The sequence below is a fragment of the Thermothelomyces thermophilus genome, chromosome 2 (genome assembly GCF_000226095.1).
Source record: "Thermothelomyces thermophilus ATCC 42464 chromosome 2, complete sequence".
NCBI classification, from domain to species: domain Eukaryota; kingdom Fungi; phylum Ascomycota; class Sordariomycetes; order Sordariales; family Chaetomiaceae; genus Thermothelomyces; species Thermothelomyces thermophilus.
This window is the reverse complement of record NC_016473.1, coordinates 4,251,986-4,277,692: the sequence shown is the minus strand read 5'-3', so window position 1 is coordinate 4,277,692 and position 25,707 is coordinate 4,251,986. Positions and strand designations below refer to the sequence as shown.

General features: G+C 57.1%; 9 protein-coding genes across 9 annotated transcripts; 4 read left to right on the top strand and 5 right to left on the bottom strand.

Annotated features, from left to right (window-relative positions):
* Positions 1–823: 823 nt before the first annotated feature.
* Positions 824–2,715, top strand: MYCTH_2302276 (uncharacterized protein). The gene is made up of 3 exons (XM_003662060.1): positions 824–1,419; positions 1,512–1,959; positions 2,099–2,715. Exons 1-3 carry the CDS (start codon positions 1,399–1,401, stop codon positions 2,578–2,580), a joined length of 951 nt encoding a protein of 316 aa, XP_003662108.1. The 5' UTR covers positions 824–1,398; the 3' UTR covers positions 2,581–2,715.
* A 1,724-nt stretch (positions 2,716–4,439) lies between these two features.
* Positions 4,440–6,404, bottom strand: MYCTH_2302273 (uncharacterized protein). Its single transcript, XM_003662059.1, has 2 exons — positions 6,191–6,404; positions 4,440–6,058 (listed from the first exon to the last, which is right to left on the bottom strand). The coding sequence occupies exons 1-2, from the start codon at positions 6,246–6,248 to the stop codon at positions 4,488–4,490; spliced, it is 1,629 nt and encodes a 542-aa protein (XP_003662107.1). The 5' UTR covers positions 6,249–6,404; the 3' UTR covers positions 4,440–4,487.
* A 971-nt stretch (positions 6,405–7,375) lies between these two features.
* MYCTH_2302271 (uncharacterized protein) lies at positions 7,376–9,167 on the bottom strand. The gene is made up of 3 exons (XM_003662058.1): positions 8,742–9,167; positions 8,437–8,587; positions 7,376–8,367 (listed from the first exon to the last, which is right to left on the bottom strand). Exons 1-3 carry the CDS (start codon positions 8,944–8,946, stop codon positions 7,626–7,628), a joined length of 1,098 nt encoding a protein of 365 aa, XP_003662106.1. The 5' UTR covers positions 8,947–9,167; the 3' UTR covers positions 7,376–7,625.
* An 815-nt stretch (positions 9,168–9,982) lies between these two features.
* On the top strand, positions 9,983–11,502 carry MYCTH_2302265 (uncharacterized protein). The gene has a single exon (XM_003662057.1). It carries the CDS (start codon positions 10,021–10,023, stop codon positions 11,266–11,268), a length of 1,248 nt encoding a protein of 415 aa, XP_003662105.1. The 5' UTR covers positions 9,983–10,020; the 3' UTR covers positions 11,269–11,502.
* A 1,021-nt stretch (positions 11,503–12,523) lies between these two features.
* On the bottom strand, positions 12,524–13,922 carry MYCTH_2057906 (glycoside hydrolase family 28 protein; the record flags this gene model as incomplete). The annotated part of the gene is made up of 3 exons (XM_003662056.1): positions 12,524–12,916; positions 13,090–13,264; positions 13,378–13,922. 3 exons carry the CDS (start codon positions 13,920–13,922, stop codon positions 12,524–12,526), a joined length of 1,113 nt encoding a protein of 370 aa, XP_003662104.1.
* Positions 13,923–14,713: 791 nt separating this feature from the next.
* On the bottom strand, positions 14,714–17,967 carry MYCTH_2302259 (uncharacterized protein). Its single transcript, XM_003662055.1, has 2 exons — positions 17,612–17,967; positions 14,714–17,542 (listed from the first exon to the last, which is right to left on the bottom strand). The coding sequence occupies exons 1-2, from the start codon at positions 17,686–17,688 to the stop codon at positions 14,818–14,820; spliced, it is 2,802 nt and encodes a 933-aa protein (XP_003662103.1). The 5' UTR covers positions 17,689–17,967; the 3' UTR covers positions 14,714–14,817.
* A 1,885-nt stretch (positions 17,968–19,852) lies between these two features.
* MYCTH_2302257 (uncharacterized protein) lies at positions 19,853–22,216 on the top strand. The gene is made up of 3 exons (XM_003662054.1): positions 19,853–20,155; positions 20,223–21,502; positions 21,560–22,216. The coding sequence occupies exons 1-3, from the start codon at positions 19,954–19,956 to the stop codon at positions 21,929–21,931; spliced, it is 1,854 nt and encodes a 617-aa protein (XP_003662102.1). The 5' UTR covers positions 19,853–19,953; the 3' UTR covers positions 21,932–22,216.
* Positions 22,211–23,209, top strand: MYCTH_2125843 (uncharacterized protein; the record flags this gene model as incomplete). The annotated part of the gene is made up of 3 exons (XM_003662053.1): positions 22,211–22,256; positions 22,376–22,455; positions 22,571–23,209. The coding sequence occupies 3 exons, from the start codon at positions 22,211–22,213 to the stop codon at positions 23,207–23,209; spliced, it is 765 nt and encodes a 254-aa protein (XP_003662101.1).
* MYCTH_2302253 (uncharacterized protein) lies at positions 23,197–24,808 on the bottom strand. The gene is made up of 3 exons (XM_003662052.1): positions 24,521–24,808; positions 24,346–24,467; positions 23,197–24,138 (listed from the first exon to the last, which is right to left on the bottom strand). The coding sequence occupies exons 1-3, from the start codon at positions 24,658–24,660 to the stop codon at positions 23,321–23,323; spliced, it is 1,080 nt and encodes a 359-aa protein (XP_003662100.1). The 5' UTR covers positions 24,661–24,808; the 3' UTR covers positions 23,197–23,320.
* Positions 24,809–25,707: the final 899 nt, after the last annotated feature.

The window sequence follows — 25,707 nt, the reverse complement described above, 5'->3', positions numbered from 1 at the left end:
ACCTTAACCCCGTTGATCTCCGGGGCGGTACCAGTACTCTTGCCCGCTCACTTACCGCTTCAGAAGGGCCCGGTTGGGTGGGACCGTATGGATAAGGTTGCCTTGATCGGACTTGGGTTGCAACAATGTTGGAGGTTCTGTCACTGGTATTTATTCGGATTACATACATACATCCACAGCAATGGCCACACAGCAGAGCATAATCATTCAGATCTGAGGTGCTTCATTCAACTGGCTGGGCTCCCGTCAGGAACCAGTCAGTCCACGAAGAGTGGGAGAGAACAAAACGGCCAACAAGTTCGAGGTTAGAGGTAATTAATTGCCTGCGACGGCGACCTACGCCCCGTGGAGCGTCAAGAAAACAGTGACAAGCAAAGCTGACCCAGCTCGACTTGGATACCTGATACAACAGCTCTCAACGCTGCAAGACCTAAGAACCGCAATGCAGCTACGGTCTGATCTCGCGTATCGTCGTAGACACACATTCTCGTCGTCACCCGGCTCATCTGAGTACCGTCACCTTGTTGCCTGACAGGGTACCGGACTGAGTAAAGTCTCGCCTGATCCCATGTGAACAGCACGCAGGGACCAGCGGAGTTAGCATCCGAATTGAGCCCGTCGGGCCCGCTCGGCTGCCGGGCGCCAAGCCCCAAACTTATAATAATACTCCGTACCAGGTTTATAAACCCACCGGCCATGCCCATCCAATGCTGCGCGACGGACGTCAGGATCGGGGTGACGTCAGGTCTCGCGGCAGTGCCATACCCTATCCGAACGGCCCGGGATCAAATGTCACCAAACGTTCGTCCAAGCTCCTCCTTGGGTGCGACCAAGTCGTGGACGCGCGGGAGCAGAAGGCTTAGCAGAGAGAGAGCCTTCCTTGGCTGGGACTTAAGTTAAGGGTGTGTGCTAATTAGATACGCATGTATGTGCGTACGGATAACTACTAACTACTCTGTGGCTTTTGATCATCTCTTTTTTTGGCCCGGTTATCTATAGAGCAGACGCAGCTTTACTTTTGCTCCTTTTCTCTCTTTTTTTTTTTCTTTTTTTTCTCTTTTTTCTTCTCTTTTTTCCTTTTTTCTCTCTCCTCAATTTGACAACCCACTGCATCTCAGACCTTTCTAAGCGGCACAGCTTCCTGAGAGATTCCTCGGGTCGTGGCCTAAGGCCCCGTGTCTCAGCCAGCCAGCCAACACCGCTTCTTCCTTCCAGTTGCGGCACCGACAACCATCGTTCGCTTGAATCTCGGTTTTTCCAGCCCATTGACGGATATCTCACTCCACAGTAGCTATCTGCCTTGGCATAGATGCTCTACCAGTCCCACGACTATAGTACTACAACATTGCCTTAACACGTTCGCGTGCTCGACCATCATCTCACTCGCAAGCCCTCAACATGGTCCGCCTATCGTATTGGGTGAGTCTCTCTTTCCTTTCCTTTCCTTTCCTTCCCTTCCCTTCCCTTCCCGGGAAAGCCAATTCACACCCATCACTAACCTCGCGCTTCAGGTGACCCCCATCCTCGGCGGCATCGTCTGGCTGGCTACCCTCCTCGCCCTCCTCCTCTACTGGATCGTCCACGAGCACAGGGTTCACTATTCCTCCATGGAGCCCGCCCAGACCATCGCCTACATCAGCGATGTGGGTGCCTCCGACCTCAAGCCGCTCTTCATCGTCGGCTGCGTCCTCACCACCGTCCTGCTCGACCTCTCCTTTGCCGCAGACCGCTGGCTGCGCCATAGGGGCCGCCTGGCCCCCAACACCAGGACCCGTGAGAAGGTGCTGTCGGGCCTGACCATCGTCTTTGCCATCGTCGGCACCGCCGGCTTGATTCTGTTGAGCATCTTCGACACTGCCCGCCATCCGACCCTGCACGACATTTTTCTCTTCTTGTTTATCGTTGGATACGTCCTGTCGGCCATTTTCATCTGCTGGGAGTACTGGCACCTCGGAAGGAGTGAGTCTCTTTTTCTTCCTCTTTCATTTTCCTCTTGTACCCCCTCCCCCTCCCCCCCCCCCCCCCCCCCCACACACACACACACACACACACAAGAGCCCAGAACCCAGGTCAGCTAAAACAGAACAAAAAAAAAAAGCCCACCGCGAGACCCGCATCCTCCGCCTCTCCTTCTACATCAAGCTCGTCTTCATCGTCGTCGAGGTCGTCCTCGCCGTCGCCTTCATCGCCCTCTCCCGGACCGGCCACTACAACTCGGCCGCCGTGCTCGAGTGGATCATCGCCTTCGTCTTCGCCGCCTACATCTTCTCCTTCTACGTCGACCTCTATCCGGCCGCCAAGACCAAGCAGCAGCAGCAGCAGCAGCAGCAGCTGGATGAGATCACCGCCCGGAACGGCCACGGCAAGGCGCTCCAGATGCGCCTCACCCGCGGCAGGGAGCCCGCGCTCGCGCACCCCCCGCAGGCCGGCTCGTCGCGCTACGACGCCTCGAGCGACATGGAGATGTGCGCCAGCGAGGGCACCCTGGGCACGGCGCCCACCGCCTCCTTCGAGGCGTCGAGGGCCGCGCACGGCCGCAGGTCCGGGTCCCGGAGCCGAGTCATGGCGAGGAACTTTTAGGTTCGGGTTTTCCGTGCTAAAAAAAAGAGGTCGCCGGAGGGGAGGGCTTAGGAAGGTGTATTGACAAAGTTGCTTCGCATCGGGATATCATACGGTTGGCACCTGCATCTGCACCGCGTAGTTATATTAAGATACCTAGGAAGCGGTTGGAACGGTCATTTGGCAGAGCGGTTGGCGTTGGAAAGTAAAAGCGGGTATTTTTCTTTTTTCCCCTTCACTTTTTGTAGAGGTCTTAGACGGGCTGTTTGCGAGTCTACTTTCGTCCTATATTATGTTAAATCGTGAAGATCTAAGTTCCACACATACTTACCAGCCAGCGAACAAGACATGTGGTTTCCAAATCTCAAGAGCAGCTCCATCCGTTCCTCGCCACGTGCATTAGATCTCAACCATGTGGACTTCCATGTGAGGTGATAGACCGGGGCGTTTGCGCCGACACAGCGAGCCGTCACCGTCTTATCCCGATTCATGAGCATACCCCAAGTAGTAAGACAGAAGCTGCCTCTCATGGCCACGAACTCCTCCTCCCTGAAAATGCAGAACATGCCACCTTCCCAACCGAGACATTGCCGTCCTTCCCACCCCCCAAAAAGAACCAAAGAAAAGCCACGGGGAAGCTTATAACAAACAGAAGAAAAAAAACCAAACTGACCAGAAAAAGGTAATGCAACGCTACCCGCACATTTCCAACTTCTTTCCCTTGCATGCCCATGCCTTAGATATATCCCTGACCCGGTCCCGTCACGACATTCGCCCCGTGTTACATGTCCATGTAGTCCGTACATACATACCGTAACATACGTGCACGGAGTACAAAGTGCAAGCCTAGACTAGATCGTCGAATCATCCTCCCAAAACTCGCTCACAAAAAAAAAAAGCTTCACAAGATCTCGGAGAACCTCGATTCCCTGAACGGGCTCGCCCTCCCCGTCAACGTCGCGGCCCCACCACCACCACCACCACCACCGCCGCCGCCGCTCCCGAGGAGCCTCCGCCCGGCGGGCGTCGACGAGCTGGCCAGCGACCCGCCGCTCGCCTCGGGCTCGCTCCGCGCCTCGACAAACTCGGTGTCGCCGCTGCTGGCCGTGCTGGAGGCCGTCACGCCGCTGCTCAGGATGCTGACGGAGCGCCGCCGCGTGAACGTGACGTCCGAGGCGGGGATGCTGGCCTGCGAGACCTGCGAGACGCTCGAGACGGGGCGTTGTTGTTGTTGTTGTTGTTGTCTCGGCGGCGAACGGTCGTCCGGGCGTGGTGGTGGTGACGGGATGGCGAGGAGGGTAGTATCACGGCCAGCAGGGGCGGCGGCGGCAGGAGGAATGGTAGTAGTAGTGGTAGCAGTAGTGCCGCTGGCCTCGCCCGGCTCGTCAGGCGCGGGCGGCTGGGGTTGGCTGCTGCTGCTCCCGGCGGCACGGCCCGCCATGGCGATCTCGCGCAGGCTCGAGTCCGGGCGCACCGTTCCCGTGTCGATCTCCTTGCCCTTTCCCTTGTGGCCGATCGCCGCATCGGAGGAATTGCTTTCCTGCAGGCGGGCGAGAGCGACGCCGCCGATGAAGCTCCTCTTGCTATCGCTGGATTCCCGGTCATCGGGCGCGTCTGTGCTGGCCGTCCTCGCTCGAGACTTTGGGAAGCGGGAGAGGAGCCAGAGGCGGACTTTCTGGGTGGGCGAGCTCGGGTGGTCATCTGCGCTGATCGGTTTTTCGGCGGATGCCTTGCGCCTCGGGTGGCGTTTGCCAAAGTTGATGGATAGGGTGCGGACGCGACCGACCGTGGACAATCGTTTGTTTCCACCCTCTGCAAGGGGCCGATCATGATTGTCCGTTCCCGTCCTTTCAGACGCAACGGGCATAGCCTCATTTTGCTTGGGCTCCGGGGCGGCGTGCTTCTGGTCGACCTTGACCGCTTTCACCTCAGCCCTGTGAGCCTTCTCCTGCCGTTTGATCTCCGCCTTCCTCGCTTTCTCGTCTGCCCTTTGCTGGTCTAAAGCATGGTTCAGCATGGTTCCCGGCGCTCACTGGCTCGGAACACTCACCCCTGAGCTTCTTGTGAATCTCCTGAATCTCCCTCTCCCTCATCTTTTCCGTCTCCATCTTCTCCTTACGCCTTTCCTCTTCCAGCTTCTCCTCTTGTATCCGCGCAGCCTCCATCTCGGCCCTCTCGTTGATCTCATTCAGCAGAGGCTGCACTTTTTCAGCAGCGACCTTATCCACTTCCGACTTATCCACGAACTTGCCGCCGCCGATGTCGACTTTTCCGTCGTTGTTATGGCTGAGAGCGGCAAGTCTCGCTTGGGCAGCCACATCCGCTTTCCTCCCCCAGTCGTCCATGGTGACCTGGGGTACACGGCCGGTGTCGGATTGCACCTTCTCGTCCATCTGTTGCATCTGGGCCTTGACATTCCGTTGCGCAGCTGCGAGGAGCGCGTCGCGATCCCGGGTTCTCTTCTCCTCGTCCACCTCGGTCAACTTGTTGTTCAGGAGCGACATTTGCTTGCGGATCTGCCCCGACCGCCGCTTGTCGTCCAGCAGGTCTCCGTCGCTCGAGGAGCGCCGCCGGGTCATCTTGCTCTTGACGGACCCGAACCGCGCCCGCTGCGGTGTCCCTGATCCGTAGTATTCTTGGAGACCCCGCTGCTTGTTGTGCTCTTCCTGGAGCTTGGCCAGGCGCTCCTGGGCGAGCCGGTATGCTGCCTCCTGCAGCGTGTTGGCTGCCTCCTGCAGCGTGTTGGACGCCGTCGAGGGCTGTTCCTGGTTCCGCGCATCTCCAAGGCGGGGGTACGATGAGGACCGGGCGTGCGCCGTTGTGGAACTGTCAAACATATTTTGCTGCTGATTGTACATCTTCTTGGCCATGGCGAGCGCGGAAGCATGCAGGACATCGGCACGGTTCTTCTCGTCAACCTCTGGCTTTACGGGGGGGTTCGAAGTGAACATGTTCCTGTCCAATGTGGTATAAGGCACGGCGCCCGCTTCGCCGGTCGAGAGGGGGTTTGCGCCCGTTGACGATCGTTGAACAGTGGTCGCGGCGCTTAGTGCATATGCTCCAGTACCGTACTGGTCCTTCGGGGTCTTTTCCCTTGCTGTCTGGGGCGAGGACCTTGACCTTGGCCGTGCACCCATCGCTCCCTTTGCCGCGTGCATCGAGTTCCGCCTGGACAAATCCAGAAACTCATAGGTCGGAGGTGGTGTCTTGGCTGCCCTGAAAGCTAGGGTTGCGGCCGTCGATACCCAGGGGGACGAACGGGATGGAGGTGAAAGGGATGACCGTTGTGGGTGTCGCTGTGCCCAGCCAGCAGCGAGGAGAGCATCTGGCGACATGGGCGTCGCAGACGGGACTTCCCCAGGCGAGCCCGCCGAAGCAGCCGTATTCGCCCATCCCAAAGCTGCTGCAGCGCTCGCCGCAGCGCCGCCCGGTTTCAACCCAGGAGATGGGAAGCTCGGGACATCTTGGGCGTTGGCGTATCTCAGGGGACTCGAATTACCTGGGGATGCATGCAGAGGTAAGCACTGTGCTCGTTCGGATGCATGCGCAAGCGATGCGCATTACAATGCGCGATGCAAGCTAAGACTCCAGAGCACGCAGCCCGCGCAGAAGTAACGTGTTTGGTTCTTACCGGGTAACGCCAGAGGCCGGGATGCGCCTCCGGCGGATGTCGCTGTCGCAGAAGTCATGCGGGCAAGGAGTTGAGCCTGGACCAGCAGGCCGTGTCGGCGGGCGGAAGCGTGGTATGGTTGTTTGTCAATAAGGCACTACGGCGGTCTAACTTGGCGATCGTTCTGTCCGCTTGACTGCGCAAACCCTAGAGTCCTGGGTCCAGGGAGAGCAAAATAGGAAACGAGCGACCGACGTGCCGCTTTACACAAAAAAAGTAACTGGGTTGCTTGTGAAAAGAAACAAAAAAAAAAGAAAAAGAAAAGGGGAGGGAGAAAGAGAAAAGGAAAAAAACCCGGATCCTGACGATGAGCGCAAGCTGAGGATGGCTGGCTACATGGGACTTGGTAGGTTCAACGAGTAAGGTCGGAAGGAGCGGAGCTTGCGAGTGATGTCGAAGACCAAGGAGAAAGATGAGAACAAACCAAACTGGGCCAAGAGATCGAAGATCTGTGTGATGCGCACTCCGACAAGGGTCAACTCTTTTGGGGCCTCGGGAAAATTGGGGATCATGTTGGGGTCCAGACCGCTTCCTGAGTGAAAAGCTGGAGTCGAGACTCGGGGGAGACGAACAAGGAGCGCCACGCTTCTGCGCGCGTCTCTCTTTGAAGAACAGCCCGTCGACGTCATCTTCCAAGATCCTTGTTGGCGGGGTCCCTTGCATCGCAACCTGCAGGAAAGGTGTCGTGGCTGAACGAGACCCACCGAACCCACATCCCAAATCGTTCTGACCCTTGTTGTTGCACGGGCCACCTTGCCGATGCTCCGACTCCACGCGACTCGAAGAGCCCACAGACACCAAAGCTCCCGCGAGCATTCGACCGAGGAAGGGAGGCAATAGCGTTTCAGGACTATCGTTGTGAATTGAAACACGACGAGACGCAAAGGCCACACAGTCGGACATATGCTTACCACTCCCTCTCTTTCCTCCACCAGTCCAACGTGAAATCCCCGCGTTGAGCTTAGTCAAGGATCGGCGAAGCCCAAAATAGGGCTCGTGACCGGCCAATCTGCTGCACATGACAGCCACTTACAGTATCCTAGTGAAGGTTCAGCAGCGTCCTTAATCGGATGGCGCGCTTCGTCCCGACGCTGGGTCGGTGAGCAACAGAGCTGCCATCATCGGGCATTGGTCCAAAGGAGAAAAAGACAGGAGACAAATCAATACACTTAACAAACGCCGGGAATGGAACTTTGTAGTTGCCTTAGGCTTGCTGCCACTCGAGACTCCAATTTCATCTCGAGCTCTGCTGCTTGTTTGAAAATGCACAATCATGTCACAAAGCAAAATGCCGCATGTCCGGTATCAGAATTCATTCATGTGCGAGCACACATGCCTAATCCATTACGCCGAGAAGTACCCACACCCGATTCCGTCCCTTTTGCCTAACCCCAGCTTAGAGCTCGTGCAGCTGCTCCTTGAACTCCGCCGGAGTAGGCTTAGGCTTGCCCTCATCAGCCTTGAGCTCACCCAGCTTCTCCTTCTTGAAGGTCGCCGCGTAAGGGTTGAGGCGGAGCTGGATCTGCTTGTTGACCAGCGGGTTCTTCTTCTGCACGGCGCTGCGCTTAGTGCGGGCCTCGCCCTTGGGGGCACGGAGGACGCTCTGGATTTCAGTGCTGTTGATGAGACGGGTGAGGTCGGCCTGCGTGACGATGCCGGGCGGCAGGTAGAAGCCTTTCTTGCTCTCGTACACCGAGTCGAGCTGCTTGATGGCAGCAGAGGTCCAGACGATGAAGCGGCCGAGGTGGCCACCGGGGGCAAGCTGGAGGAGGTTGAGGGCATCAACCGGGCAGGTCTCGACACCGGGGATGTTGCGGAAGCCCTTGACGAGCTCCTTGCCGTCGGTCTCCGGGCTGTAGACGACCAGAGGGCCACGGCGCTGGCGGTGGCGGCGGCCCCTGAGCTTGCCCTTGCCCGCACGGAGCTTCTTGGAGGCCTTGACCTTCTCCACGTCGGGACCGGCGCCGACAGCCTTCAGGAGGGCGAGAGCGGCAGAGGTCTTGGCGAGCGCGTCACCGGCGACGGCGGCAGAGTCGACGACCAGGGGAACCTCGGGGACGGTCGAAACCTGGTGGCCGCGAGCGAACAGGAGAGGAGCCACAGCAGAGGCGGCAAGGGCGGAGGCAGTAGCGAAGCGCCTGTCGGACAAGGTCAGAAAATCAGGACCACCAACCCTCCAAACAAACAGAGCTGCGATCTGCACATACTTCTGGCCCTGGTTGATCTTGACGTGCCACTTGCGCCAGATCTTGGTAGGAGCGAACATGCGGCCGGAACGGCACATGTTACCGAAAGCAGCCTGGCCGGCACGGTGAGTACCACCGCCCGAGACACGGGGGATACGGGCAACAGCGCGACCTGAGAACGTCCGAAATCAGTTACTTCCTTCTCCGAGCACCGCTTTCCCCTCAAATCACACCCCAATTCCACGCCCACTTCGACTTCCCAAAACCCTTCTCTTTTACCCCATCCATTCTCTTCAAAAATCGCCCAGGTCCAGGATTCCACTCACCAGTGCCCCACGACTCGGCAGAGGTCTGGTGGCCGGCCTTCTCGCTGACGGCGTACGGCTGCCTCTTGTTCTTGGCCATGCCGGTGTGGACGTGCTTGACGATATCCGGGCGGATGGGGGCGCTGAAGACCTTGGGGAGGACCTCAGTGGCGCCGGTGGCCTTGCCATCGGCGCCGAAAACGGTAACGGTCGGGCGGGAGGCCATCTTGTCCAAGTGTCGGGACAAGTATTTCGGCTACAGCAGACGGGAGAGTCAGCGACCGAGATTCGTTGCGTTGTGCGGTTTCGTCGAGAGCTGCCGGAGCTTCAAGAACAAAGAGTCCTCTTCTCGGAGCGGCCGTGACTTACCTGATCGTTGGGCGGGTTGTTGAAGATGCGAAAAGTCGAGGCCAGCGAAAAGCTCCAATTGAAATTTTGCAATATTCGGCGAAGTGTGCTCGTGGGGCTTCCTCACGCGCCCGCTGGCCCTAATCTGCGCTAGTCCAAAGCCAGGAATTTGTGGGTTCTCCGCCAGCTGGCTGGGTCTCCACCAGCCGGCGTAGTCCGGAGCTGTAGGCTTAAATTCCACCTATACTACGGAGTACGGTAGTGCGTGTCTCGGTGTTTGAACTTCCAAAAACGGCAGCCCTGACCCGCCATTTTCGGAAGCCCTGAACATGTCTACCTAGCGTTTTACAGGAAATGCATCCTAATGTACGGACGTACTATTTAGTCCTCCTTTTGGCTCGCCATATAGGTAACTTTTGTTCACAAGGTAATTATAAGGTTTGGCCTGCGTTACGTTATCCCTACCCCTAACCCTTAGAAAAGCGAAACCTTCTAAAACCTGCACAACGGCAATGAAACTTTCAAGACACTGCAAGACTTGGAAAGGTGAGGGTTATATATGTATTTTCCAAGCCAGGGAGCCAGGGTGGCCAGGAAAGTAGCATTGGATGTTTTGTACCCCGCCTCGAGTTGTTTATTACGGTGCAAGTTCTAGGCATCCCTGGCCATGATTACATTACAGCGTTTGTTAACTTGGGGAATAACGAAGCTGCTAAATTTGACCGCAGGGTGAGCCAGGCTATTTGAGCTTCTCCTCTCTGCAGCCGCCGTCGAGGTATGTTAGACGTATTTGTATGCCCTTTGCCTTCCCTCTTCTCCGGCCTGTCCAAGTTGAAGAACATGCAGGAAGAACCGGGATCTGAAGCAGGGAATCAAGATATACAGTACTAAAGACTTCGTCGATTAACCAGGTCTCCGCGCATCCCAGTGTCTCTCTAGGGATCTAATTTCTATGATGGCACTGAGCCTGAAGTATCCGGAACCGTTGGTCATTGAGTTCTTGCCGAGGACGTATGGAGAGAATGCAGTACAGCCCCGAAAGCGCTGGCTAAAGCTCATTCTACGTTCCTCTCGCTCTCAGTGGCACCTTAAAGTCTCCTTTCACGGCACTATTCAGGACGACCAGCACCCGATCTTTGGCAAAAAGCTGAAGCGACGGAATGATCTGCAAGATCTCTGTCGCTGTATTGATTTTCGCCGGATACAACTTCTAGATAACACGGTTACCGAGGTTATCCTGTCGCTTGACCCCGGTACGCAGAGCGTCAGGCTGCCATGCCAGACACAACCGGCTGCAGATAGCGAATATATCTCCGTCATCAGCCACCTCTGGGTCCGGACCCTGGAAGACCCGCTCCGAATACGATTCCCTGTTTTCGATAACGACAGTGGTATACCTACCAAGGAGCTATCTGAAATTAGGGAGAAAGAAGAGCTTAACGGTCACTCTGTTTACAAGGTGCTCCTCTATGGCGATGAGACAGTATATGTCTATAAGGAAGTTGAGCGGCCCCACTACGTTCCCCCGGATACCGAGGTGCTGCAGCAGGAGCTACAGAACTTGGAGCTATTTCGCGGTAATACAGTTGGCATTGTGCAGCTAGTCGCGGCCGTTATCTCGCAGAATCCATACCAGACCACTCAGACCGGCAAAGAGAACGATTCCAACGTATTACGTGGGATTCTCCTCGAGTACCATCCGAACGGAACACTAGAAGATACATTGAAATCACCAAAGGCCGAGACCAATGGGCGCTGGTGCCAGTGGGCGCTCCAGATCGCCTCGGCTCTTGCTGAAATGCATCAGCGCGGACTGGCTCACATGGATCTAAAGCCCGCTAATATTGTTATTAGCGCCGACTTTGACGCGGTGTTAATTGACATCAGCGGCATTGGAGGGGTCACTCGTCAGTGGCTCTCCCCGGAGATGCTCGATAAAGGGGATGATCCACTGTCTTGGAGTATCGAGGCACGGAAACAAAATGACATTTGGGCGCTCGGGCGAATCATGTTGGCAATGGCCGATGCGTGCTGTACCGATGATGAAGAGCAACTGCTGAGGAGCGTTGCGCAAGCTGCTGCACGACCCCTTCCACGAATTCCTCTCAGCGACGCCATCACGACCTTGTCGAGCGCCCTTCTGAGTCTTGACCATAGCGACAGCTCTACCGGACTACCAAAAGAAAATGGAGGGGCCTAGATAAAGCGGCTTTTACAGACTATCGTTGCCGCTACAGATCACCGGTCCCGATCCCGCCGACGACTGCCCTCCCAGCTTCCCATCCCGCAACGCCTTGGTTATGGGGTCGCAGTGCCTGAGGCGTCTCCTCGGGACTAGAGGCCGCTTGAGGACTACGATGCCAACGACCGTCCTTCGAGCCTTGTAGCAGCTTCGACTACCTCCTCCTCCTCCTGAAGGTCCCCAATAATTAGGGACCGGCGGCGAACGTAGGGAAATTCTGAAGGTGGCGGTAGACGTGTCCTCATTCCGAGCCGAAACGCGGAGCTTTGGTTCTTGTCCCGCCGTGACGCGGGGAGGACAAATGAGCTAGTGGTTGTCAGGATTGCCGGTTACCATCGTCTTAAGAGCGGGTGGCGATGTTTAATTACAAGAAATGCAGCTGAAACACATAAGAAAGCTAGGAAAGGAAGAACTCGAAGCCCGACTCAGGCGTTGGTCATAGATATGTTTCGCCTTTAATCCTTAGCAAGAGGCACTCCCAGCCTTTCGAAGCAATTGCGGAAGTGAATGGGAACACTGAACATTGAGCACATCCGATCCCCCATCTTTTTTTCCCTCCCACATCTTTCTGGCCCACCTCCTTCGCTAACCTGCAATGCCCGTCCTCTGCCGTCAAGAAGGGGCGTAGCCAATATATAAACAAAGGCTTGGACACAATGGATGACTCCCTCTCCGTAGCGGGAAACCATTGCCAGCTTCATTTCTTCTTCTTGGTCTCCAGGTGACCAAGTATATGCTCGACTATCACCTTGTCCATCAAGGACCGCGAAACACATCCACAGTGGATAATGTTATGAAACTAGTATATATCACGCCTCTTGAAGACTTTCCAGGTCTCCTTGCCTCCTACTCGTACTGCCTTTCTTCCCGTGGTCATCCGACGCACCAAGAAAAAAGAGTCGCTTAGTTAGGGGGTTATCACACGTTCCCCGACAGCTGCTGCGGCTGGGAGCCCGGACAGGGCCCGGTACAGGTGAGGCCCATGGTGGCCTGGTTCTGGATGTTGGAGCACAGCACCTTGGCGGAGCCGCCGTTCTTGGGCTTGATGTCGATGTTCTCGAAGCGGAAGCCGTCGCAGGGGGCGGCCGCGCTGCAGTGCATGGCCGCCGCCACGTTGTACCGGCTCGTGCCCGTGATGTTCTGCCAGGTGACGTCCGTGATCCTGAGGCGGGACGAGTCGCAGTTGGTGTACGAGTCTGGTGATTATATCTTGTTAGTTTCCCCTTTTTCTGTTATTATTATTATTATTATTATTATTATTACAATTACAAGTTTGGGGAAGAAAGAAAGGAGGCGATAGGAAGGGAGGGAAAGGAGGAGGCCAAGACGTACAGATGCACGAGGATAGGTAGATGGGCTGGTTGACGTCCTCGAAGTGGATGTTGCGGAAGGTGACGTTGCGGACGTATCCCGTTCCAGGGTACGTTTTGATCCAGGCGGCGTTGCTCGAGTGCTTGGCCGTGATGTTCTCAAACACGACGTTCTCGACGTAGTCGGGCTGCCACGCGTTGGAGCCGATGCTGCCGATGACGGTGGCGCCGGACTCGGTGCATGCCACGTTCTTGACGTGGACATTGGTGCTGTTACCCTTGACAGCGATGCAGTCCTGGTCGCAGAAGAGTCAGCATGCCTTGGTATCCTGACCGACGAGTTGGGATATTTCCGAGGTGTTTTTGTTGGGGGAGGGGAAAAGAGAGGAAAGAAGGGGGGTTTTTGGAAGCAGCGCCAAAAAAACGAAACAAAACAAAACAAAACAAAACAAAACAAAAAAAAACTCACATCACCACAGGTCACCGTCCAGTTCGCGATGAAGATATTCTTGGAGTTCCAGGTATCCGTCCCGTCCGTGTTCTGGGAACTCCTACCGTTGGAAGAGAGGGTGTACATGTCCAAGTTGGTCATGGTCACGTTCTCCGAGTGGGCAACAAAAGTGTGCCAGAACTGCGCCATCCGCCTGTCCTCCCCGTCAGCTAGCTACTCGCGGGGACGGTGTGGCATGCCCGTCGCGTTGCCGGGCAATAACAACAACAACAACAAAAAAAAAAAAAAAAAAAGAGGAAACCCTACCAGGTGATGCCGTCGATCAACACGTTGGTGCCGTACCAGACGGTCAGCGAGATGGGCCTCCCGTTCAGGTTGGACGCGCCGTTGGCCAGGTCGATCCAGGCCTGGCCGTTGCCGTCGAAGAGGGCCTTGCCGAAGCCGCGCATGGTGATGTCGCGCCCGCCGATGCGCCAGGCGGTCTGGCGGCCGGCGTAGACGACGTCGAAGCTGGCCCGCCGCCAGTAGTCGAGGTTGTCGGCGCTCCAGACCAGCGTGCCGTAGATCTCGATGGACACGTTGCGCAGGTTGGTCGTGTCCATGACCTGCCGGATGTGATAGGTGCCCTCCTGCAGGATGATGGTGCCATCCTGGCCGCACTGCGAGAAGGCCTCGAGGATCTGCGGCGTGTCGTCCACCTGGGACTGGCGCGCGACCAGTCCGCCCTCCTCGGAGGAGGCGACGGCGGCCGAGATGGGGCTCACGACGCACCTTGAGCCTTCCTTGACGAGGGCGGCCGAGGACGGGAGGACGACGGTGCTGAGCACCGGGAACAGTGTCGAGAACCGCATCCTGTGCTGCTTTGCTCGGTGCTTATAGGGTCAAGAAGGGGGGGAGAAGGGAGGAGGGGGGTGTTGGCGGTAGGCCGGTGGGTAGCTAAGGTAGGTGAGAGTAGTACGGTGATGGCCCCTAGCCTGCCATGGCTGGCTTCTTTGTATGTAGTAGTCGAGCGGCAAGTCGGCGAGAAGGAGAGGACGGTCGGGCATCTCGCTCAAACGCAGCCCCAAGAGCATGCGATTTATCCCTGATAGGTGGGTTTATTTTTCCCGTATTGCACCCGCAGGGCCCCAACGTACGGATCCGGGGAATGGGTGACGATATTGAGGTTGATTGTCGTTCAAGTCCCCCCCGACTCGTCCGCTGTGGTTGCCGGGGGGGGGGGGTTTTTCAAAAGGACCTCCGGCTGATTTCCAACACCACCCCGCCGTGTAACGTCTAAACACAGCCAGGCTAATAAAAAACCCGGGGCACGCACTGCTACCGGAGAATATCGATATTAATACTGCAGGTGCAGAGCTCTTAAACTGGGGCCCTTCATGCTCTTTTGTTTCTCGTCTCCGTTGCCAGGGGTCCGAACTGAATGCCGATCCCCCACAAACATGTGCTTCTGTTTAGATTCGGCGAAAGAAATAGACCGCGCATGCGCCCATTCAGCACAGGGGAACCATGGTACTCCGTACCCATCTTTTGTACTGTAGCTGCAAGGGTGTATAATTAGAGTTTTCTCTCTGCTGATGCTGCTCACCTGGTATCATAAACGTAGTAGCTTAAAAACGCTGCTACCGTGACCCTTTCGCTCGTTACCCTTGGCCCTCCCTAATACCTTCCCTCCCCCTTCCTCGGCCTTATCCCAACGTTCCTTCGGGACATATCAAATCGGTCTGGATACTTCCCCATAATCAAGTGCTACTCAACCTCCTTGAACTGCCTTGCCAGCGCTGCAAGCTCATCCTGCACCGCCGGATCGTCCTGGCCCTCCCTCTGCAATTCGTTGTACCTCGCCCTGATATCAGATAGAGCCTGCAGTCTGTGGAGGACGCAGCTGGCCAGGAACTCAAAGTCGTCGTATTTGCACGCCTCTAAGAAGACCCGCCGCATTCGATCACTGTACAGCTGACACGACGCGACGGGCTTCGGTTGCTTGTACTTGTAAAAATTCCGCGGCACCTCGCTGCCGTTGTCCGCGTCTTCGATCATTGGCCAGACGACGGTATTGAAGCACTCTTCGCACACCGTGAACTCGGGCACGCGCTGAAGGACGTGCCATCTTCGGTTGGGGATCGGAGTGTTGCGCAAGCACTCATCATGGATCGATATCTCCCGGATGCGGTCAACAAGCTCGACAACGTCGGGGGCGGTCCTGCGAGCAAGAGCCTTATCCGACGTTGTCTTCATCTCCTCAAAGTAATCAAAGAAACGCTTCCTGTCCGGCGCAAAGTAGAGCTCGCAGACCCCGCGCGTCACCTCGTGCGAATCGAGGGGCACAAAGACACCCGCAAGGTTTGGCAGGAGAACCTCGATCATCTTGGCACATCCGAGGCAGACGTTGAACGTAGAAATCGGGCGCCTCGAGTTTGGCGCCATCATGCTGTACCAGACGCGCGACGCGACTTGGCTCCCCGCACAGGCCTGCGATCGCGCTGCGACGGATGCTATCCCTTGCAATAGACGCAGGTCCGGATAGCCGTGTTTTAGCGTCATGAGGTACGCGATGCGGTACCAGGGAGAAGCGCCAAAATCGCACGACAGCATCTGATCCCCGGAGCGGATAGGAGCCGCGACGAACATGTGTTGAAACTCGGTGTTGGCGAACAGCGCCCGGTAGCACTCACGACAGATTCTGAAGTTCTCGGCCCTCTTAAGGGTCAGGAACTGGTCGCTTCCCGCCCTGCTCCGAACCGCGGTGGGATACTTCCACGGGCAGTCGGGAAGTTGGGCGAGAGCGTGGCTTGTCGAGTCGTCATCGTCTCCATATCCAGCGTCGTGCTCAATGCGACGGTCGGAATGCCAATATAGCGTTGGCGACTGGGCATCTGAGGACTCTTGCCGCATCAAATTGACTACCGGCCCTGCTGGCGGTCTATCCAGGGTAGCAGCGCGAGGGAGTGAGCCCGGCGCCGTCGGCGGCAGCGAGGCAGACCCGTTAGACCCTGAGCCGACGCTCGCATCCCGAGATTGCGTTCCTGGGTGCGACAACCTGTTGCTCTGACCCTGCCGCCGGGACGGAGAGGCGCTCGCGGCTGAAGATGGTGACATGGAGCGCTCACCAAACCGCTCACTCTTATCGGTCGGAAACGTTGCACTTCGAGGACTCTTTTGGGGTACTTCATCCGGGAGTGGTGCAGCTAGAGGCGGAACCGCACCAAGCCTGGGATTCTGACGCCGCGCTTGGTCTGGCGAGATGGTCGACGTGTGTTCTGGCTCTGGCGCAGACCGCGTCGGGTAAGGACGCTCGGCACGGTTCGAACGCCGCTCCTTATAGCTATCATCGCTCGAGTATCCGTCGCGGTCTCGGTTCGTGGATCGAGGCTGGCGCCGGCGACTCGGTGACGCACCAGGCATATCTCTGGCACCCCGAGGGTGAGGTGGTGGAGAGTTGCTGGTCCTGGGCCTCCTTGGCGGAGACAGGTCCCTACCGGGCCTTCCCGTCATGAAATCATCTCCCGGTGACATGAAGGCGAGAATCTCACCGGGGTCGCCATAGCCGTAGGGTTGGATTAGTGTCTTCGGCCTCTCGACAGGTGAGCCGTCTCGATTTCGCATGTTTGTTGTGGAAGAGGCCCGTCGATGAGTGGCAGGGCTTGCCAGATACCGGGATGAACGGTGCGGCCGCCGCCTCTCCGGCATCTCAACCTCGGCCTCTCTCCTGGCTGAGGGGCTACGGCCGGATCCCGATCCAGCGTCAGATCGGACATCCGAGTAGACACGATAGCGTCCCCTGTTAGTGCTCTGAACAGCAGCAGGAGAAAGGAAGTCGCCGTCCGACGGTCTCGCGCTGGGTCTGTCGCGGGACGAAGAATACTCTCGAGGGTCTTGATACTCTCGAGGGTCTTGGTGCACTAGTGGCCGATCCCGGTCCCGCCGGCTGCTTGACCGGCGGAGCGGTGGCTCTTCGTGGTCAAAGTCGGTGTTGAGCCTCGGCAGATCCTGATGGCTCTTCCGCTTCGGGATATCGGGCCTTGCCTTCTGTCGACCAGGTTCTTCTTCCGATCCCGGCGACTCCTCTTTGGGCCGTCGCTGTCTCTGACTGTCTCTTTTCTCGCTCTCTCCGTTGCCGGTGCCCTTGTCGGAGGACACTACCACGTATTTACGGCAAGTGTTGGCTTCATATCTGGCCTGTGTGGTCTTTGGGGCATCCTCCACAGCAGCGCCCGGGATGATCACGAATCGGCGCTCCGGGTTGTACTCGTGCACCAACTGCAGTATTGGCGTCTGGTCTATGTCGCCGCGGTGCTTGGGTTCCTCGTCGGGGGTAGCCGACACGACCGAGCCGTACTCCTTTGCCAGCGACTCCTCCTCATCTTCGACATATGCTGCCGGTGGCTTCTTGGTGCGCGATGGCAGCTCCGCTACCCTGGGAATACTGACTCTGGTCTTTGAGGTGTCGTACTCTCTACTTTGTGAATCGTAACTGCGAACACATGCCTGTCAGCTAAGGTGTCCCCTGGTTATGCAAAGCTCTGCGCGACGGCAGACTTACGGACGGGGACTCCGGGAACGCGAGGTCCTCCAGGATCCCGTCTCTAAGAGTGACTCGAGCTCGTCTCTTTCAACCATTCTTGTACATGAAACCATTCATGTCTAGGGTGAATCCGTTGTCGGGACTCGCATAGACAAAGCCTCGTGGCTCGCTATGGTTGACGATGTGTGCGGGGCAAAACTGCACTAGATCGAGATGAGATTCTCGGCCCGTTGTTCGGCTTGATGCCCTCCGATATGGAGCGCTTGGGATGGAGAATGAAAACAGAGGGTTCGCCGAAACTGAGACGTTTGGGAGCTGAACTTGTGGGTGTGGTGTGCAAGGCAAGTCAAGTTTGGAGCGAAGGAAGGGTGTTAGACCAGGAACTTAGACCCCAACCTACCAGGTCGGGTGGGGCTGGAACCGTCCCAAGGTCGCAGCCCAGGTACAGTACAGGCACAAACGACCTTGGAAACGGCCTTCTGGAAGAGGGCACGGCCAAGACCACTCCGAGGGCCAATCGGGTGGCTGTAGCCCGTCTTACAGATGTTTGGGACGCCGATATATGAGGCAAAGTCGGCGGCACAAACGGCCGCAAAACAAGCGACCCTAGCCGGACTGTGTTCATGTTCACCAGATGAAATATGTAAAATAGTACGAATTACCTATTTGGAGGCTGCGAGTGTCGGCGTAGGTTCCTTACTGTGTACAACTAAGGTACATACATACCTGAGGCACTACATGCCGAGGGTGCCCACCTTAGCTCGGTTCGATACCCCGTTCAGATGACATCGTTGGTCTGGCGGGCGGGCGATCTCATTCCCTGGCGAGTGCAGCTCCCAGCGCCCTCCGTGAAGACGATGCTCAACTTATGTAGCACACTCTCCAATCTTATTGCAGTGTTCTGAGCATAGACTCTCTCGAAGTCTGGAATGATCCCTGCTGATAGGTGCTCTTTTCCGCGGGCCGCTTCCTGCTCAGGCACTTTTGGGTCCATGCGCTTGCAAGCGGGTCTGCTCTGCACCACATTTTGCGGCGGTCCCGAGCTTGCGTGTGGCTGGACCCTGTGGGCTTTCCTCACGGCTGACTGGTCTCCCAGCCAACTGGATGCGAATACGGATTATAGCCATGGCAATTGCAGGTCAGGCAGCACGGCAGAAGTGCTTGCGGAAAGTGCTACGTTTTCTGTTCCTTTTTGGTTGAGGAGATCTGGCATCTTCCGAATCATTTATTCATGTGGAAGCTATTCGAGTCCGGATCTTTACCCACCAGAGCGTTTCAACCAAGCGCACGGCCAACTGACGAGGGAACTCGATAAAGCATTCATTGACAACCCCTGATAAGACACCGACGTCATTTCAGCGGGGAAGCTCAGCCCTGCGGGGCTAGCTCGAGGATCTCTGTGCCAGCCGAGCAAAGCTGCGTTTCCATTTTCGTGACGCTGTACGGATCCGTACATACATGGGTACACACAAATTGTTTTGCGCATCAATCTTCGTTACGCTACATCTGCTGGAACGATTTCTATATTGTCCGTGGCGCATGACCTGCGTGCTAAGCCTGAAAACAGTCAGCGATGGCCAATAAGCTTAAGAGCATTGGCTGACAGCTAGTCTGGTAGTAGTAGACCACTCTCATTCTTTTGTAATGTGTATTGCCTCACCAATATGTTGGTTACCTCATAGAACGGTGCCCCGTTGAGCTACCGTTATGGCGAACCACAGGGCGTCATATTGCCGCCCATCCACCGGCCGTTGAACTACCTGGCATCCTGCCATGCAGCATTCAGTTAGTGGAACGCTGTGAACGGCAAACTGCATACTTTGTCGGCCGAGTCGTCTTACAATGCATTAGGCCGAAAAGCAAGTTGTAGTCTTGATTCAAAATTTTTCTCAGTCTTGCCCTTGTCCTCGGCACCTCAAAGCAATCCAGGCTGTCGTCGTCTACTAGGTTGATGCTCCTTTGATGAATATAGTGCTATCGAAGTAGAGAAGTCTGACAACGTCAAAGGTCCTTCAAGAGCAGCTTTCAGCTTCCAGGTCGTCAGCGGTCCATGTCTCTAGTGGAGTAAGTAAATTGGATCTATAGTCATGCCAACAACTTTGCATGCCGCGTAGAGCGAGACGTAGTGCTTTGTTATGTTCGTTCGGCATGAGCTTGGTCGAAACTGACAAAGCCCGAACTACCTTACCGGTCTTACCAGGAACCGTATGTATCTTACGGACTATACGAAGTACTGTAATCCGTACACAGTATGTACTGTACCTAGCTCACCAAAATTCATCTAGTGCCGCATCTGCACCGATCAATTGCAAGCTCCCAATCTCTCAAGGTGCAACCTCCAGCAGAGGGCTGCCGCGTCAATGGCAATCGAGATCGCGAGGGCAGCGTGTGCTCGCCGGCTGCTGCGATGGCAGCCGGCATTGACGCGGCTAAACAGCTGGACGAGCCATTCACGCCAAAGCAACCTCGCCGTCACGTCCCGCCGTTTCTCAACAGAAGCGCCTCCGGCAGCAGCTGATAAGCCATACTATGTCACAACACCCATCTTCTACGTCAATGCCGGTACGTGGTGGCCTGGTCCGCTCCCGGAGCCGCCGTGTCGCTGACGGAACCCTGCCTTTCTCCGTAGCGCCGCACATCGGGCACATGTACTCGATGGTGCTGGCCGACGTGTTCAAGCGGTGGCATGTGCTGCGCGGAAACAAGACTTTCCTGTGCACCGGCACCGACGAGCACGGCATGAAGGTGCAGCAGGCCGCCGCCCGGGCCGATGTCGACCCCAAGCAGTTCTGCGATGAGAACGCCAAGAAGTTCGAGGAGCTGGCGCAGCTGTCGCGCGTCGATTACGACCGCTTCATCCGCACGACCGACCGCGACCACGTCCAGGCCGTCGAGCACTTCTGGTTCCTGCTCCGCGAGCGGGGGCTCGTCTACGAGGCGAAGCATGAGGGCTGGTACAGCGTGAGCGACGAGTGCTTCTACCCGGAGTCGCAGGTCGTCAAGCACCAGGACCCTTTCACGGGTGCCGTCTACATGGCGTCGGCCGAGACCAAGAACAAGGTGGAGTGGGTCGAGGAGAAGAATTACTGTTTCCGCATGACGGAGCTCAAGGACAGGCTGCTGGACTTCTACGAGAAGAATCCCGGGTGGATCGAGCCGGCCTACCGAATGAACGAGGTCGTCGACTGGGTCAAGAACCATCTCGAGGACCTCTCCATCTCGCGACCCGTCCAGCGCCTTACCTGGGGCATCCGGACTCCCGACGACCCGACTCAGACGATCTACGTATGGGTTGACGCCCTGATCAACTACCTCACCGCTGCTGGCTATCCCAATTGGATCCCTGGCGAGGCCCACAAGGGTGGCTGGCCCGCCGACCTCCACATCATCGGGAAGGACATCCTCCGGTTCCATTGCGTCTACTGGCCCGCGCTGCTCATGGCCCTCGACCTTCCCCTGCCCAGGAAGGTGCTCGTACATTCGCATTGGACCTTGAACAGGAAGAAGATGTCCAAGTCGATCGGAAACGTTGTCAACCCTCTATACGCCATCAACCGGTGGGGTGTCGACACGGCACGTTTCTATCTGTTGTCCGAAGGCGGCATATCGGATGACGCCGACTATAGCAACGACACTCTCGTTGTCAAGTATAAGAAGTATCTCCAGTCGGGATTCGGCAACCTACTCGGACGGGTCACGAGGTCGAAGGCGTGGAATCTTAGCGAAATCGTCAAGAACAACTTCGACGAAACCAAGATGGCATCACGCCCCGAAATTCCCGAGTCGTTGCAGCCGGCCATTACTAGTTTGGAAGACGCCTTGGTGGATCTTGCGCCTAGTGTCGCACAGAGGATGGAAGATCACAACCCTGTGGGTGCCATCCGCAAGATCCTGGAAATGGGCGCGTCGGTGAGTTGAACGCTGGCCCCTCAGCCCCGGCCGATATCCTCGCTAACCTGGCGGCAGTTGAACCAATTCTTGACGCAAACACAACCCTGGTCCCTGGTAACGTCCGAGAGCCCGGCAGACAGGGCGGCTGCCGAGAAGGTGCTGTTCCTGGCCGCTGAGGGCCTGCGAATCTCGGGCATTCTCTTGCAACCGTTCCTCCCCGACAAGGCGTGGCGACTGCTCGACATCCTTGGCGTGGGCCACGACGCCCGAACCTTTTCTCATGCCGTCCTGCGCTGTGATTCGAAATACGGCGTCCCCATGGCGCCGACGGGAAGCGGCCGCGCCGATGGCCTTTTCCCTCCCCTGATCGAGGACATGGATGTGAACTTTGGCGGATCTGGCAAGAACAAGAAGACGGCTAAGAACCAGCCTCCGCCGCCTGCTTAGGGCACTTTGGAGCCATGAACAGCATGCCTCTGCCCTCTCGGAGCATGAGTGCAGGGACGCGGAGCTTTGGGCCTGTGAGAAACGAATGTACGACTAGGAGACGTGCTGTACACGTGAAAGATCTCTCTTAAGAGGCTTGAGATGCCCTGTACCTATAGTGTAGAATACTGGACAACTGGATTGGATGGAACCAAGGGTTGGTTAGAGGGCACGGTACTCGATTGTAGCATAACCCCGGGAATATGATATTCTTTTGCTCAAGCCGAAAACTAGTAGAAAATGGGGACTTTTCAGCACAACGAGAGCCCTTCAGTTGCCAGTGTACGTCCGTACACAGGTCACGAAGCAAACATTGAAAATGAGATTGAATGAGTTCACTGGCATGTTCAACCCTCTTCAAACTCGCTGGGCTCAAAACTGACTGAGATCTCTCTCCCAATGCAGCTGTCTCGACAGCAAGGGCGGTTCTGGTGCCTTACGACCGCCGCCATGTCCTCACCTACCACGCCTGGATGGAGGATCCGGTACGCTCCCTCTTGTCTTGTCTCTTGTCTTGTCGTTTCCCCAGGAACGCTCACGGGGACGGGGAAAAGAAAATACACCCTCTGCCTACGAGACTGACTGACACTCCAACAACAGGCCATCCAGGAAGCCACGGCTTCCGAACCCCTCACACTCGAGGAGGAGTACGAGAACCAGGAGTCGTGGCGGGCCTCCCACGACAAGCTGACCTTTATCGTCTGCCAACCTCTCGCGGCCGTCGAGGGCGGGGAGAGCGGAGAGGGCGGGACCGTCCAGGCCGGGGGCCCCGACGCGCCCGAGAGGATGGTAGGCGACGTCAACCTCTTTCTCTATCCGTACGAAGACGAGGGCAGCATCGCGGCGGTGCCCGGCGCGGTTCCCGAGTTTTGCGTGGGCGAGGTCGACATCATGATCGCGGACCGGCAGCACCGCGGCAAGGGGCTCGGCCGCGCCGTGGTGCAGGCCTTCCTGTACTACGTCCATCGCCACCTGGACGGCATCATGAGGGAGTACGCCGAGGACAAGGACATGCCGTCGCCGCCGCGGCTGAAGCTGCTCAAGGCCAAGATCAACCAGAACAACAAGACGAGCATCGCGCTCTTCGAGCGCCTCGGCTTTGAGCAAGAAGGGGTCGTGGACTACTTTGGCGAGCTGAAGCTCGTGCTCCGGGACTTGGGCAGGCTAGCAGCCGAGGTGCCGCAGGGATACGCAGAGCTCGTCTATTCCCGAGACCATAGTCAGGACTCGAATCGATGAACCGTATTCCATTGATGAATCTAACCCCGTCACACGCCCGCCTTTCATGAGGGAAAAAAAAAAAAAAAAAACAAAAAGGAAAAACAAAAAGAAACGAAGCCCCCCTTGTTGTCACTCGGCCCCGTACGTCGCTTTGTACTTTTCGAGGATCTCCAAGCTGGTGTTCGACCCGCCGCAGACGACCAACACCACATTTCTCGTCGCCCACTCCTCGTCCGTGAGGTCCTTACCCAAATACCGCCTCAAGTCCCCGTTGTATGCCGTCGCGATCGTCGCACCGCACGCAACCTCGATCAGTATCCTCGCGTCGTCCAGGAACCGCACGCACGCCATCGCCGCCTCTTTGTCCGTCACCGTCGAGCAGATCAAACTTCCGTCCTTCCCGCCCTTCTTCGCCCACTCCCACGTCTTTTCGCTTACCCTCCTCGCACCCAGGCTAGTCGCGATCGACGTGATGGCGGGCAGCGTCACCAGCTCACCGGCCTGCACGCTGGCGTAGAGGCTCTCGGCACCTACCGTCTCGACAGCCAGCACCTGTGGTGTCTTCACGCCAGCACCGCCGCCGGCCGAGAGCCTCTTGGCGTTCCGCTCCAGCCCCTCCATGACCCCGTTCAGCAGCCCACCGCCGCCTACGTTGCAGACGATGGCGTGCAGTCCGCCCCTATCGGCGTACCGGCCACCGACCGCGCCCATCTCGAGCGCGATCTCGTCAACGAGCGTCGCCGCGCCGGCCCACACGTCCGGGTGGTCGAAGGGAGGCACGTAGACCTTGTTGACGCCATCCTCCGGTGCGAGGCACGTCTCCCGGAGGAAAGCATCCGCCTCGGCCCAGCTGGCGCCTATCTGGAACACCTCGGCGCCCAACTCGCGCAGCTTGCTAACCATGAAGGCCGAGGTCGAGGTTGGGACCACAATCGTTGCGGGGCGACCTGGAAAAAAAAAAGGGGGGAGAGGGGGCCAATGTTAGTGCTGAAGGGCGTGCTTCTTTCTCTTGTGAACGGCCTAGGATTGTGAAAGGTTTTCTATCTTGGGATTGAAGAGAGAGAGAGGGGAGAGAAGGCAGCGAGGGCATGATGGGCTGTGGGATGGCTAGGAGAGAAAAGTCTAGCGGCGGAACAGAGTTTCTCGTGACTTACGGAGTGCAATGGCTGTGGTGGCGCAGGCGAGGCCGGCATTGCCGCCTGAGGAACAGTAGAAGTGGACTCGTTCATCAGGGTTGGTGTTGGCAAGGGCGGTAAGCATCATGTTGCCGATGCCGCTGCGAAGAGTAAGCACTGCTAGGCATCCAGCCTGACTGATAAGCAAACGTACCGAGATTTGAAAGAGCCGGAGGGCTGGACATTTTCGAGCTTGAGAAAGATGTTGCACCCTGCCGCGCGTGATAGGGTCGGGGAGAAGATGAGCGGCGTCTCGACCCATGGCTTGGGCGGCTCTGGGGAGCAGGAGCCCATTTTGCTGGTGATAACTGGACTAGTAACTGGTGACAGGTATGAAGGTGTTGATGAGAACAATGGGGTGGTTGACGATTGCTTGCCAAGACCTTGTGTAAGCCGCGAAATGCCTAGAACACCCTTCGAATCACCGTTGACGCCGTGCCTGGATTATTTCAATGCCGAAGAGAAAGGGCGATCAGGAACCGGTGGGCCGTTAGACCTGCAATTGCCACCTCTGTATCAGTGCTATTCCCGCTGCCTGCCGCCTGCTGCCGGCTTTCGTCCACATGGGCCCGGGATTCGTACCTGATGATCCTCCAGTCGCCTTCCACAAACGTTAGGCCCGTTACCCAAAAATTACACCATGCAAACTCGAGCGTTGGTCCGCTGATGCCGACTATTACTTGAAAGAAACCCGGACTTCCGCGCTCAAGGCGGCAGCTGGAGGGCAGCACCGGCTTCGTATCCTTGCATTGGGACCCGGCGGAGAACACTTCCATGCAATCTTGTCGCGCTTCATATGGAAGGTCAGTCCGCTGTCCCCATGCAACATGTCGGGCGTGACGACTCCTTGGTGGGTCCGTAGGCCGATGATAAACGCGGCACATCCCCTCCGCCGAGAACCGGAGATACCCATTGGTACACCGGGATTCGTACCCCCTCGCTCTACACCGGACTTACAACGTTTGGGACTCGTCGAATTTGTGGAGGAGGTCTGGAAGTCTTCCTTCCTGGTTCGCGCGTCCGATACTGGGCCGACAACGTTTGTCGGATGATAGCTCTCGTTGTCTTCCATTTCGTCTTCCGTCCTGAGCACGTGGCCTCGGGACATGGATGTGAGAAGGTCTAGACCACGTCAACTGGCACGTCCCGCTAGGTGATAATGAGCTCTGGGATCGGACCGCAGGAGCATGGTTCGCAATAGCCGTGCAATCCTCAGGCACGATGACATGGTCTACCGATATCCTTCCGCATATGTGCCATGGCCAAAAAAACCCTTGCCGCACATGGCGGGAGGCACACACGGGCATCAAGCCATCAAGGCAGAGTGAGAGCAGAGCGAGG